We start from the raw sequence: 15,368 nt of genomic DNA on the forward strand, positions 1-15,368 counted from the left end.
ACTACAGCGTGCTTGAAGGTGTCAGGGACAGTTGCAGTGGAGAGAGAGAGGTTAAGGATGCAACAGATGGAGGGGGTGACAGTTTGGGAGATGGTGTTAAGTAAGTTGGTGGGGATGGGATCGGAGGAACAGGTGGTGCATTTCGAGGAGGAGAGAAGGCGGGAGGTTTCATCCTCAGTGATCTCAGGAAAGGAGGAGAAAGAGGCCATGGTTGGTTGGTTGTTGGATGGGGCTACAGGCTGAAGAGGAGGTGGTGGCTTGGTAGTGAACTCAAGGTTGATGTTTTGCACCTTGTCGCGGAAGTAGTGAGCCAGTGATTGAGGAGACAGTGAAGGGGGAGTGGGAGCGGGGGGCACTTTGAGGAGGGAGTTAAGGGTGGTGAAGAGACGACGAGGGTTGGAGCTGAGAGAATTGGTCAATTGGGTATAATAGTCCTGTTTTGCAAGGAATAGGGAGGAGTGGAAGGAGGATAGCATGAATTTGTAGTGAAGGAAGTCTGAATGGGTACGAGATTTCCTCCAGAGGCATTCAGCGGATCGGGTGCAGGAACTGTTCATTGTTCTAATTTTTATGAGAATAAACATTTTTAGTTTATTTCCTCAGCTTGTCTGGACTGACTAAGATTCCTGGTGGTTTGTGTGTTGGGTCTGTGAGTGCTTTCTGGGAACTGTGGGACCACTGGGAGTGTGGCCCCCAGTAATCTAGAAATCACTGGGGATAATTTGAGAGTGAGAGACTTGCCCAGAGGCCGATGGGACCCTGTCGGTAGGAGGAGGGTGCTAGTGTAGAGCACAGCAGCAGCTCTACACTTTTGAAATTGCCCTCTACATAACTTAGACTATCTTGCTGTTTATCTATATTGCTTCCACAATTCTCTCCTCCTCAATATGAATTTCCAAACCTGATTCTAACCAGCGAAGCCCTGCTAGTCCACATGTGTTCATGCTGCTGATGTCCAGTTGCTGATTGTATTCCATGGACAGGGGCCGAACATGTTCCCAAAACAAGATGGGACCCATTAGCAGGATCAGAGCAATGTTATGTCCCGCACTGACACTCTCATCATGACCTCTATGTGGAAAGATGCGGTCAGCTCTGATAACATCACCAACAAGCGCTAGTTTGTTCAGGCCCACATAGACGGCAGTATCATCTGGATCCCTTTGAAGAAGAGAGAAAACAGGAAGTCATTAGAACCTATTACTACTTTTCTATATGTGGTATCACTGTCTAGCTTCCAGTAAAGGGACAGAGGAGTGGGGGGAGCCATCAAGACCCAGAATATTCTCATATACACAGCAATATCATCTGATCCCCAGTGAAGAGCTCTTCCAATTTACATACTATAGCTTTGTGTAATGTAGTCCTGCTTGCAACTGTTTTCAGAGCTCCATTAGCACTGTGGTGATGGGGGGGGGGGGGGGGGGGGGGGGAGGGGAGCATAATATCCACAAAGGTTATCAATCGAGTGATTTTGCTTACATGAACATGCAAATAAAGATGTGATTCCCAAAATGTTTGCTGCTCTCAGTTTCTCTGATGAGTAGTGGAGCTTCTGAGTAACCTGAAGTATAACAACTGCTACTGAATGAACAGAGATCACGATAGCTCCAAGAAACAGAACCATCTACACCATGAAGTGTAGCACACCAGCAGCACATAACCAGTTTGGAAGCCACAAGCAAGGACTAGCAGCAAGGGCCACTGTGTGGGAGCCATGAGAAAAGGCAACAGCACAGAGCTAGTATGGAAGTTATATGGAAAAGCCAACAACATATTGCCACAATGTGGGACTTGTACGGAAGAGCCAGCAGCACACATTTAAAACGCAGTCTCCAAAGGCCACTGTGCATAGCCACATGAAAAGGCTAGCAACTTCACATTTTTCTATTGTTATCAGATTAGACTTCTGTTGCTTTTGAAAGTTTTGATAACACTATGACTGGACAAGTCTTGTGAATGCAAAAACACAAAAGAAGGACTTACACATCCTCCACGCATGCAGCTGTGGTCACAATCCAGTACTTGCTCAGGATGGCCCCATTGCAGATCTTGTTGTTGCAAGTGACAATGAGGGATTGCCATGGTGTTGGGATATTAAGGGGCTCTATCTTGATCTGGAGCTGTTCTTTAGTGGTATATAAATCAGTGCCTGCAAATAGTGTCCCATTCCCAGGGAAAAAAAGAAGGTCAGTGACATCCTGCACCCTCGCTATCTTCCCCAGGAGCATTCTTCAGTGAGGCATTGAAACCATTTGTGCTTGATGGGAATGAAATCTTACAAAGGTCACAAAAGAATTAGGTAGGAAATTAATTCCAAGGCCCCCAAGCTAAAGTCTTTCTGATTGTCATATTTGTTTATTCCATCATTGCAATTATTTCTAATTATTTCTTTATCACAGGGTTTCATTTCTATTTGTTTTACTTTTAGTGGAAAAATAAACAACTGTCATACCCTTCAAGCCTGACTTTTCCCCCTGTATCTGCTGCTACTTGCCCCAGTGCCTGGACCTATCCCTGTGGCTATTGTGTAGACCAGTGTTTCCTAAGTCCAGTTCTGGAGTATAATGAATATGCATGAAAGAGATTTGCATATAATGGAGGCAGTATATGCAACTCAAGTTCATGCATATTCATTATGGATATCCTGAAAACCTGACTGGCAAGGGGTACTCTAGGACTGGACTTGGGAAACACTGGACTAGACCTTCCAAAATGGTTTCTGCCCCATAGATACTGTCACTTCCCCAGGGTACCATTTCAGTGTTGTCTCACATAGCTAATACAGATTCAGCAATGCACACATAAACCCACCCCATCACAAACTAAAATGGTATGAAAATGTTTAAATCCTCTGTATCATCTCTAGATTCATCTATGGGCAACACTTAATATAAATTTCAGGACAATTTAATTTAATCTAATACAAATTCTATGGAAGTAACTTGACAGACAATGCCTCAACCCACTGCCAAGATAAGGACAGGATAAATGAGGCATCTGCTTTGGCCATAACACCAAAAAGGTGTGACACTATGAAGGAGAGAGAGGAAGAGGAGGATAGGCGGTAAGTAGGTAGAGAGAAAAGATATTACTGTGTGAGGACAGAGAGGGGATTAGGGGAGATACAGAAAAATGGTGATGCAGGTGAGCAATGAAGGGGAAAACAAAGAAGAGGGGATTCTGTATCAGAGCCAATGCCTCCAAAGGAAGAAGCACTGGGATGGAGCCACCTCTGCCAAAAGAGGGATGCTGTGGTAGGAGGGAGGGAAGGTTTAGGTGAAACAGTGGTCTGAGAGCCTACTGTACCTGAATGTACTTATCTTGAGTTACCTATGAAAAGGCGTGATCTAAATCCTAAATAAATAAAAGATGAATTCATTGTAACTATCTTTAAAAGCAGGCTATCAGGGAATCACCAGGGATCATATTGAGGGTCACTGGCGTAGAGAATCTTCAATCTGATGGAAGGCTGAGGGGAGGGTAGAAGACAAAGAGTAGAGGCACTTATTTAAAAAAAAAAAAAAAGGTATAACCTTAAACTCCATGAAGTTGGGGGGGGTTTGCTTTTTTTTCTTCAAAAAGCTAGTTTCAGAATTGCCTCAATCCTAGGCTACTCACTCTTTTCCAGAACCCATTTCTTCTTAGGGCGTTTAGCAGATGCAGATTTTGTCCGGTTGGTGCCTAAGACTTTGAAGGGTTTGCCAGCTGCCTGTGTGCTCTTCTTAATCCAGGGCAGGTAATGAGAGACCTTGGTGAAGATATAGGGCCTCACACAGGTCTTATCAAAGTCGCTAAGTAATCCAACCTGTGTCCAGGATAAGCTGTTGGAGTCTTTGCACACCAGTGGAGCTCCAATATCTCCCTGCGTAGGGAAGAAGACATTATAGAGTTTTCAACTTTGAAAAAGAAAAGAAAAATGGCTAGCCATCCTCCTCCTCCCTTCCTATAGCCTTTCTCTTGAGGGATATTGGGAGGAGTGGATGAGATGGGTGCCAGCACACTATACCTTTGCTGTCATCATAGCAACAGAAGTACCAAAAGTAATTTGTGCAGCCAGTTCTATGAAACAGCATCTTCAGAGGGAGAATTTACCCCCACCCCAGGTGGCCTATCAGAAGGAGACCCTGAGGCATATTTTCAAAGCACTTTGGGAGGCTAAGTTCCATAGGTTTCTATGGAACTTTGGGAGGCTAAGTGCTTTGAAAATATGCCTCCCTATCACCTCACCCCTAAAGGGCCACTCAGAATGCTATTTAGCCCAGTGTCAGTCCTACTTCTCCATACTCTTTCTTTTCCCATCAATTTTCTCTCCTCTATCCTGAGCTCCTGAAGACCTTTCTAACCCCTTCCTCCCCCACCCCTACATATCTTTCCTCTGTGACACCCTCTTCTGAAGCAGGGGCCAGACCTAAGCCAACTAACTACCTCAGTAACAACAGGTTGTTTAGTAGCTTGGGTTAAGGACTAAACCAGCATGCATTGTTGGGCAGGGGCTGGGAAGAATGAGGAAGAAAGGAGGATTCAGCAGGGTAGGCAGGACCAATCCTCCCTCTTGGTGAACTAGGTACCTGCAAAGGGCAGCACAGTTCCAGCACACTCCTTCCATTCATATAAAGGAAAGTCAGTGTGGTGTGGGACCTTTGAGTGCATGCATGATCAAGGCAATCTGTGCCTGCCCCCTCTGACAGAAATTTGCATCAAAGGAGGTGGCAAACAGGAGGCCTTGAGCATGCCCATATGCTGAGAGGCTCTATGCCATGCTGATTCTCCTTTAGCTGCAGTCTCAGGCATAGGTAGAAGTGCTGGTAGTGATGACAGCAGCAACAGCAGTGATGATGGGAAGGGGCAGCCCAAGCAGAGGGAAGGGGAGAAATGCTGGATACCTGGGATGATATGGAAGGGGAGGTGGGTGTAGAAAATGGAAGATGTTGGACTATAGGGGACAATACGGAAAGGAAGAGAACGGGAGGTGCTAGACATGGAGCAGGAGGAAAGGAAGAGAAAGGGAAATTCTGGACATGGAGCATGGGGGAAGGGAAGTAGGGAATTGTTGAACACAGGTGAAGGAAGGTAGGGGAGATGCTGGATATGGTGAATGGGGAAGATAGAGATAGAGGGGGAATTAGTGAGAGATGAGGAATGGGAGGGCAAGTTGAGAGAGATGCAAAGCTGTAGGTAGATGCATTAAAAGGAGTGAATAATGAATGGTGAGGAGGAGAGGTAAAATCTGAGTAGGGACAGAATAAAAAAATTAACTCAGTAAAGTCAAAAGTGAAAGATCCATGTCGGAGATGAATGTAACATAGAGGGGCATTTTTGACAGTGCATCTAAGTCAGACATTGGATGTTTCGTGCTAAACGTCCCACTTCCAAATAGCAAATGTTTTGAAAAAGTAAAACGTCTTTTTTTTTCAAAAATACCATTTGTAACAAGGTTTTGTGCTCTGTGTGTTTACCTTTTTAAGCCATTTTTGAAAAAAACACACAAAATCAAGCCATTGGGATTAGGAGGTGCCCACATTTTTATCAGACTGGACTCCCAGACATTCTGGGAGAGCAGTGGGGCACCCTAGGGAGCACTGCTGTTGACTTCATATAAAAGCTCCCAAGTACACATCTCATCATTGCTTCCTTATCTTGTCTGCTGAGCCCTCTAAAACCCACTATCCCCAACTGTTCACCACTACAATAGCCCTTACGGGTGAAGGGGACACCTATATGTGGGCACAGTGGGTTTCTGGTGAGTTTTGGAGGACTCACTGTTTCCACCACAAGTGTAACAGGTAGGATAAGGTATGGGCCTGGGTCCACCTGGCTACAGTGCACTGCACCTACCACTAGACTACTCCAGGGACCTGCATGCAGCTCTAATGGACTTGGCTATAACATCTGAGAATGTCTTAGAGGCTGGTGAGTACTATTTTTATTCACATTTTTTGGGGGTGGGAGAGGGTCAGTGACCACTGGGGGAGTAACAGGGGTCATCCCTGAATCCCTCCAGTGGTTATCAGATCATTTAGGGCACCTTTTCGTGTCTTATTTGTTAGAAAAACAGGTCTAGACCAAAACAAAAATTTTCACCCTAGGTGTTTTGTTTGTGTTCCATGATGGCTGTAAAATGTCCAAGTAATAGGCAAGCCCTAATCCCACCTTCAAAACACCCCGACATGCCCCCTTGTGATTTGGACACATTGCAGATGAAATGCATAGATAGACGTCTGCAAAACAGGTTTTGAAAATACCGATTTGGACATTTTGAGAAGAAATCCGTCCAAATGGTGCTTTATGACATTTTTTGGATGTTTTTGTTTTTCAAAAATGAGCCCCATAGTAACATAGTAGATGACAGCAGATAAAGACCTGTACGGTCCATCCAGTCTGCCCAACAAGACAAACCCATTACATAAGGTATGATGCGATACTGCATATGCACACCCGATCTTGATTTGTCCCCATTTCCAGGGCATAGACCGTAGATGTCTGCCTGGCACTGTCCTTGTTCTACAACTTCTGAAGTTGTCATTGAAACCCCTGAAAAGCTCCACTCCAGCCTGTTGGAATAATGTATTGTATTTTACATGCATTGCCTGTCACCAATTCTTTCTCTGTGATTACTCTGTGACCTCTGATGTGAATTTCCTAGAGAGGTCACACCTATGCAACTTCCTGTGGGGGTTAGGCACAGCACATGGAGCTCATGATCTCTCCTAAGCTGAGGATCTATGGTGTGAGCATCCATTACCATCTAAGCACATGGAAAGAGCTGATAATCCAAATGTATAGTATTATGTTTATATAAGCCTGTCTGAATATAATCTAACTACAAACTGTGAGTAAACAGATGTTTTGTTACTTCAACTTTAAAGTGACTCAGCAGTGAATTATTCTGGGGTGTATGAGAGAGAGATGAAGAAAAGAAATTAACATTTCTAAAGCTGAAGCTGTGTGTATAAAAATCTGCTAATTATTTACTACAAATAATCCAACAAAAGGGTTATGGGCCCAGCCCAGGAATTGAAAAAGGGAGAAATATTACCAGGCAGTGAAAAAGCCACATTTTTCTCTTAAGTTTTAAAAGAAAGATTCAGTCTGTCTCTCTCTCCCCCCCCCCCCCCCCCCACACACACTAAACAGAAGGCAAGGCTAAGAAATGGCTGAGGGAGGAAATTCACCATTTTTCCACTCTCTCAAGGTGCCTAAATTAACTGAATTTAATTATCAGCAGTGGGAACTAAGATTCAGATGTCTCCTTCAAGCAAAGAAATTAAGTATATGTTTAGACCAAAACAGAACAGCTGAAAATATGGCTGAATGGGACAATGCAAACTATTATGTGAAGTACATGTTTTTGGAAGCTCTCTCAGAGAAACAAGCCATATTAGTGGAAGCAAAAGATACAGCAAACGAAATTTTATATAAACTGAGAACTATGTATGCAACTACATATGCAAAACAGCAACCAATTTGGTTAGCAGAGTTAAATGAGACCAAATTAAGGGATAAAAGTAAATGTAATGATCACATTATGCATCTTATGTCTTCATTTCAAAAGTTAGAACTTTCTGGAATTCCCATGTGTGATGCATTGAAAAGAGCATTTCTTTTTACCTCACTATCAAAGAAGTTTGATGTTTTTAGGTCTGTAAATGAAGCCATTGAAGGGCAATCTTTTGAACAGGCAGCATCAAAACTGAGGCAGGAATGCATAATTAATGATTCTGAGGAGATGTGTTCTCAAAGACAGTCAGAGAGAAATGAAACAAATTTCTTGGCAAAGAATAGAGGAAGGCGGAGCTATGGGAAAACTCCACCCAAGGGCAAGCTGATTTGCTATTCATGTGGAAAGGAGGGACATGTATCTAAATGGTGTAAGGAAACACAAAACACCCCCTCTAGCTCACCTAAGCCAATGGAACAAAAGAATTTTCCAAGCAATGATAAACATAAGAGCTTTCTAATGGCAGAAAAATCTTTGACTATGGTAAATAATAATTCAAATGAAAATACTTGGATTTTGGATTCGGGGAGCACATGCCATTTAACCAATTGTAAGGATTTCTTTCAGGAAGTGAGTCCAGAAGAAGGAATTCTTCATACTGCAAACGCAGGGACTACTCAGATCCAAGCAAAAGGCATTGGATTCTTAAAATGCAAAGTGTCTAATGAAGTTAAAGAAATTCCTGTAAGTGATGTCTTGTATATTCCCCAAGCAGTTTGCAATATGCTTAGTGTATCTACATTAGATAAGAAGGGATTTGCGATTCATTTTGAAAACAGTAAGTGCACAATCTCTAAAAATGATGAAGTGTATGCTGAAGCTTTTATGCATGATGATGTTTATAAACTGAGCATTTCAGGTGAAGCCTCACATCTGGCGCAAGTAAGGAAGAATGATGGTAAATGTAGTCTGGAAATCTGGCACCGCCGCCTGGGACATCGTGATTTTAAGGTGATCCAGGATCTTTACAGTAAGCAACTTGCTACAGGCATTGAAATAAGTGCAGATACTGGTAAAATGGAGAAATGCATAGACTGTGTTACTCAAAAAGGTGTGAGACCCTCATTTCCTGCATACACAGGAAGTAGGAGTAATAAAGTACTGGACTTAATACACAGTGACTTATGTGGACCGTTTAATATCCCATCATTGGGAAATAACAGATTTGTGCTAATATTCTTGGATGATTTCTCTAGATACTGTGTGGCCTATTTGCTGAAAGAAAAAAGTCAAGTCACAGACATGCTGAAGAAATACGTAGCCATGGTGAGCAATAAATTTGAAAGAAAACCAAAGGATCTTCAGACCTACAATGGTGGTGAGTTCACTTCACAAAGCATGCGCACATTTCTACAACAAGAAGGCATTCAGCATATCACAACAGTAGCTTATACACCAGAGCAAAATTCTGTTGCAGAGAGAAAATTTAGGTCACTTGTGGAAATGACCAGATGTATGCTGTCAGATAGCAATCTCCCTAAAAGACTATGGGGGGAAGCCATTCTCACAGCAGTGTACCTACAAAACAGAATGCCAACTAAAGGCGCTGAGCGCACACCACATGAGACATGGCATGGTAGGAAGCCAAACCTGTCACACATAAGAACATTTGGAAGTACAGCATATGCTCATGTACCAAAGCAAAGAAGGCATAAGCTGGATTCCACAACAGAAAGGGGCATTTTAGTTGGCTATGCTCCAGGACACAAAGGATATAGAATTTTGAATCTGAAAACTGGCATTGTTGGCATAAGACATGTTACATATTTTGATGAAAACAAAAGGGTTGATAAAGGCTGGATTATCCCAGATGAGCCTTATCATCCAGAATATGAAACTAGAACCATAATAGACATGCCAGTGTATATAAATGCCATACCAAGGCAGATGTCTGAAAGCAACTCATCTGTATCTAACGAGGAACAGGCAGAGGAAGCAGACACAGAAAGGATCATTGCAGAAGACAGTACAGTTGGAGAAGGGGAATCAATTGGAGAAGGACTCTCAGATTTAGAGGATGCGGAAAGGTCGGACCAACCTGTTGTCAGATGCTCATCCAGGGAAAACAAAGGTGTTCCACCCCCAAGACTGTCTTACCTAACAAAGTCAGCAGAAGCTCAAGAGCCCTTAACATGGGATGAGATTGAGAAAATGCCAGCAGAAGAAGCTGCTGAATGGCGTAAAGCTGCACAAGAAGAAATTGATTCATTGCATAAAAATAAAACTTGGATTCTTACAAAATTACCTCCTGGCAAGAAAGCTATAGGATGCAAATGGGTATTCAAGTTAAAAAGGAATGCACAAGGAAAAGTGGAAAGGTATAAAGCCAGATTAGTCGCAAAGGGATATCTTCAAAAATATGGAGAAGATTTTGATGAAGTGTTTGCACCTGTAGTGAAACACACGACAATTAGAACACTTCTGAGCATTGCAGTCTCAAAAGGCATGCAAGTCAACCACATTGATGTGAAAACAGCATTTCTTCATGGAGATATAACTGAAGACTTGTACATGGAACAGCCAACAGGTTTCATAAATACAAAACAAAGACAGCTAGTGTGTAAATTAAACAAAGGTCTTTATGGATTAAAGCAAAGTGCAAAATGTTGGAATGACAAATTGCATGAAATATTGACAAATTTAGGATTTAAGCAAGGTGAAGCAGATAAATGCTTGTACACTAGGTGCAGAAATGGACAATATGCATACATTTTAGCTTTTGTTGATGATCTGCTCATTGCAAGCGAAAGTGAGCAAGAGTACAAGGACATTGTAAAATATTTAAACCAGAATGTTGAGATAAAAGAACTTGGTAATGTGTCATACTATCTTGGTATAGAAATTGAGAAACAAAATGATGGTTCTTATCTTCTAAGCCAGAAGCAGAAAATAAATGAGCTTATTGAAAGTTTAGGTATGCAAGATGCCCAAGTTGTAAGCACTCCCATGATCACTGATTTTCTGAAGGATGAAACAGTAAGAGAACCTTTACCAGATAACATCCAATATAGATCAGCCATAGGTAAGCTTTTATATCTGACTACCACATACAGGGCTGATATAGCAAATGCAGTAGGAATTTTGAGCAGAAGGGTCAGCTCACCTACCAAATCAGATTGGACTGCAGTTAAAAGGATGGTAAGGTATTTAAAAGGTACCATTGATTGTAAATTAAAGATTTCAGCCAATAGTAATCCAAAACTAATATGTTACTGTGATTCAGATTGGGCAGGGGATCATTCTGATTATAAATCCACAAGTGGATATGTGTTTATGTATGGAAATGTACAAATTTCTTGGGCCAGTCATAAACAAAGTATTGTGAGTCTGTCTTCTACAGAAGCTGAATATGTGGCTGTATCAGAAGCATGCAGAGAACTGATGTGGATTGAAAAACTTTTGCTGGATTTTGGAATAGCTGAACAGAGACCAATCCAGATAATGGAAGATAATCAGAGCTGCATCAGACTGTCACAGAATGACAAGATTCAGTCACGCACCAAGCACATCGCAACGAAATATCACAACGTGCGAGAGCTGGCGAAAGAAGGGGTCATCAGTCTAGACTATTGTCACACCAGTGAGATGACAGCTGACATCATGACCAAACCGTTACCCAGAGAACATTTTGAGAATCTGCGAATAAAGCTTGGACTTTGTGTGAATTAATAATTGCATGACAGTTATGCATGAGAAGGGGTTTGTTGGAATAATGTATTGTATTTTACATGCATTGCCTGTCACCAATTCTTTCTCTGTGATTACTCTGTGACCTCTGATGTGAATTTCCTAGAGAGGTCACACCTATGCAACTTCCTGTGGGGGTTAGGCACAGCACATGGAGCTCATGATCTCTCCTAAGCTGAGGATCTATGGTGTGAGCATCCATTACCATCTAAGCACATGGAAAGAGCTGATAATCCAAATGTATAGTATTATGTTTATATAAGCCTGTCTGAATATAATCTAACTACAAACTGTGAGTAAACAGATGTTTTGTTACTTCAACTTTAAAGTGACTCAGCAGTGAATTATTCTGGGGTGTATGAGAGAGAGATGAAGAAAAGAAATTAACATTTCTAAAGCTGAAGCTGTGTGTATAAAAATCTGCTAATTATTTACTACAAATAATCCAACACAGCCCTTCCAAATCTATTCTGTCACCATCAGGGCACAGACTGTAGAAGTCTGCCCAGTACTGGCTTTGCTTCCCAATTACCGGTGTTGCCACCTAGTCTCCGCTACGCTTCTTTGGATCCATTCCTTCTAAACAGGATTCCTTTGTGTTTATCCCATGAATGTTTGAATTTCGTTACCGTTTTCATCTCCACCACCTCCTGCGGGAGGGCATTCCAGGTATCTACCACCCTATCGGTGAAAAAATACTTCCTGACATTATTGCTGAGTCAAACCCCCCCCCCCCCCCCTTCAAACTCAATTCATGTCCTCTAGTTCTACCACCTTCCTGTCTCTGGAAAAGCTTTGTTTGAAGATTAATACCTTTCAAATATTTGAACATCTGTATCACATCACCCCTGTTTCTCTTTTCCTCCAGGGTATACATGTTCAGGTCATCAAGTCTCTCCTCGTACATCTTGCTATGCAAACCCTATACCATTTTCAACACTTTCCTTTGAACCGCTTGAAGTATTTTTACATCCTTAGCAAGAAACGACCTGCAAAACTGAACACAATACTCCAAGTGGGGCCTCACCAATGACTTGTACAGAGGCATCAACACTTCCTTTCTTCTGCTGGTTATACCCCTGTCTATGCAGCCTAGCACCTATTGTACCTGAATGTAACTCACCTTGAGCTACTTCTAAAAAAAAAAGGGATCAAAAGCCAAATAAATAAAAAATAAATAAATAAAAATCCTCCTGCCCGCAGCTATCATCTTGTCGCATTGTTTCATCACCTTGAAATCCTCGGACACCATCACCCCCAAGGTCCCTCTCCTGAGCCGAACTTAACAATCTCTCCCCTCCTATCAGGTACATCTCTTATGGGTTTCTGCACCCCAAGTGCCTCACTCTGCACTTCTTGGCATTAAATTTTAACTCAAATATCAGCCAGCACAGTACACAATTATAAAGCTATAAATACATGTAAACAAATGTAATGCAAATGTTCTCAGTTCATGCAAGTGCAACCATTGTGGGAATTGGTTGAACTAATGGAACCATCGTTGCACATTTGAAGTTCCACTATAAACAAATCTGAACTACAGATCAGGTGTCAGTGTCTGGTTTGGGCTTATTCAATACTTTAGCTTACCGTAAAGATAGATCAAGATATGTTACACTTCATTATTCTAATTTTCATCCCAAACATTTGCAGAACAATAGTCCTATTGGTCAATTCCTTCGTTTGAAGCATTTGTGTTCTTCAGCAGAACAGTTTAAACAACATGCATCTCCTATGTTTCAAAGATTTTTATAGCGAGGATATCCCATTTCATCCCTTAAGAAAGCATACAAAAGGGCTTTGTATGCGGATAGACGATGGCTTTTGGAGCCAAACAACGGAACAAGCAGACCCCTTTGGTTTGTGAGTTGCTTTTTTCATCAATTGCACACACTATTCGTTCTTTAATTATTAAATATTGGCATGTATTAAGTTTTCATGGAACACTGAGAGATTTGCCTCAGTTTGCCTATTGTAGGGGGAGGTATTTGAGGGAGATTTTTTCTAATCCAAAAACACAAGCACAGAGCCCTAGGGGGTCATTTTAAGTGTAGTAATTGTATTTATTGTCAATATGCCATTGAAACCTCTGTGATTGATATACCTTATATGACATGTTAATTTCACTTGCATTCTAGATTGTAATTCAGCTGGGGTGGTGTACTGTATTCGCTGCCCATGTGGCTTATACTGTATAGGGCAGACGGTTCGAAAAGTTAAAGTTCGTATAGGTGAACATATCAGTAATATTAAGACTTTCAAATCCGAAGCCCCATTAACAGCACATTTGAGAGAGTGCCATCATCACGTCACAGATTTACAATTTGTGGTTTTATTACAAGCTGTTACCAGCGGGGAGGGTCTTTGGCTGACAAACGTCTACACAAAGAACAGAGATTCATATTTTTGTGGAATACTACACATCCGAAGGAGTTGAACAGGGAAACAGAATGGTTGTGAAGCAATTAGTGAAGAGCCATTAGATGATTCTATTTTAATAAAGGCATACATTTAAACTTGGTGCTGTGTGGCGTCAGCACGCAGGCTGTGCAAAATGCCTGAAGGGCTTGCATTTCTTTCGAGGGAAGTGTCTGAAAACTTTGATTAAGGTATAGTTCTGAATGAGTTTATAGGGTTTATAGTAAAAGTTTGATGCGATATTGTTGAATTATATAAGGTAGATTAAACTAATCTTTTGTTTGTTCTATGATAGCATACCCTTCTGTTGAAGCTTTTTGCGAAACTCGGCCACAGTTGAGGAGATGCATAATAAATGTAGTGAAATTATATGATGACCTTTTTAAACCATTTTATTCACAAGGCATGGATACCATTATGAGCAGATTGGATTGACTTGGGCCGTACTGCAAGGAATTTCTACATTGTCATTTGCTGACTACATTTCATTAAGAAAGGACGGATGTCAATTAGGATACTAAACACAAGAAGGACATTGAACTGAAGACTTATCTAGGATAAGAAATGACACCTTTTTTGTGTGAGAGACATTTCTAGGTTGAACATTGTGTATTATGGATGACACCTAATTTGTAGTTCAGATTTGTTTATAGCGGAACTTCAAACGTGCAGTGATGGTTCCATTAGTTCAACTAATTCCCACAACGGTTGCACTTGCATGAAATCAGCACATTTGAATTACATTTGTTTACATGTATTTATAGCTTTATAAATGTGTACTGTGCTGGTTGGTATTTGATTTAGTAAGGAGCACAGCAGTACATTGAGATTTTCCTGTATGTTAATGATTACCGTATTTTTCGGACTATAAGACGCACCGGACCATAAGACGCACCTAGGTTTTAGAGGAGGGAAATATGAAAAAAAAATTTTCCTTTTTCCCTCCTCTAAAACCTAGGTGCTCCGGTGCGTCTTGTCCGAGTTTGGGATCGCCCTCCCCTACTTACGTGACGCGCTGTTCCCTGGTGGTCTAGTGATGTTGGGGCAGGAAAGAGCCCCCTCTTTCCTGCCCAGCGCACTGCTCTCCGTGCTCCTGACTGCTTCCTGACGGTCTCGGCAAGATTCAAAATGATTTTGAATCTCGCTGAGACCGTCAGGAAGCAGTCAGGAGCACGGAGAGCAGCGCGCTGGGCAGGAAAGAGGGGGCTCTTTCCTGCCCCGACGTCACTAGACCACCAGGGAACATCGCGTCACGTAAGTAGGGGAGGGCGATTCCAAACTCGCTACCTTCGGACTATAAGACGCACCCCCCATTTTCCTCCCAAATTTTTGGGGAAAAAAGTGCGTCTTATAGTCCGAAAAATACGGTAAATGCCAACACTCTTTGTCACCTGTCGGTCAACCAGTTTCCAATCCAGTTCACCACTTTGGGTCCTAAGTTTAGCCTTCTCAGCTTATTCATGTCTTCTATAAGGGACCATATCAAAGACTTTGCTGAAATCCAAATAGATTACATCTATCGCATGTCCTTTATCCAGTGCATTGTGTCACCCAGTCAAAGAAGCCGATCAGATTTGTTTGGCAGGATTTTCCTTTGGTAAAGCCATGTTGCCTCAGATCCTATAACCCATTGACTTCTAGAAAGTTAGCTATCTTTTCCTTCAGCAGCAACTCTATTATTTTTCCTACCACCGACGTGAGGCTTACCGGCCAGTAGTTTCCCACTTTTTCCCTGTATCCGCTTTTGTGAAGAGAGACCACA

General features: G+C 41.9%; 1 protein-coding gene across 1 annotated transcript in view; it reads right to left on the minus strand.

Annotated features, from left to right (window-relative positions):
* The window catches only part of LOC115462027 (transmembrane protease serine 9-like), a 93,079-nt gene that overhangs the window by 54,297 nt on the left and 23,414 nt on the right, over positions 1-15,368 (minus strand). The window contains exons 6-8 of the mRNA XM_030192074.1: positions 3,622-3,865; positions 1,987-2,152; positions 902-1,161 (exon numbers count right to left, since the gene is read on the minus strand). Coding sequence (XP_030047934.1) covers positions 902-1,161; positions 1,987-2,152; positions 3,622-3,865 — 670 coding nt within the window. The remainder of the gene's footprint in view (positions 1-901; positions 1,162-1,986; positions 2,153-3,621; positions 3,866-15,368) is intronic.

The sequence above is a fragment of the Microcaecilia unicolor genome, chromosome 2 (genome assembly GCF_901765095.1).
Source record: "Microcaecilia unicolor chromosome 2, aMicUni1.1, whole genome shotgun sequence".
Classification (NCBI taxonomy): domain Eukaryota; kingdom Metazoa; phylum Chordata; class Amphibia; order Gymnophiona; family Siphonopidae; genus Microcaecilia; species Microcaecilia unicolor.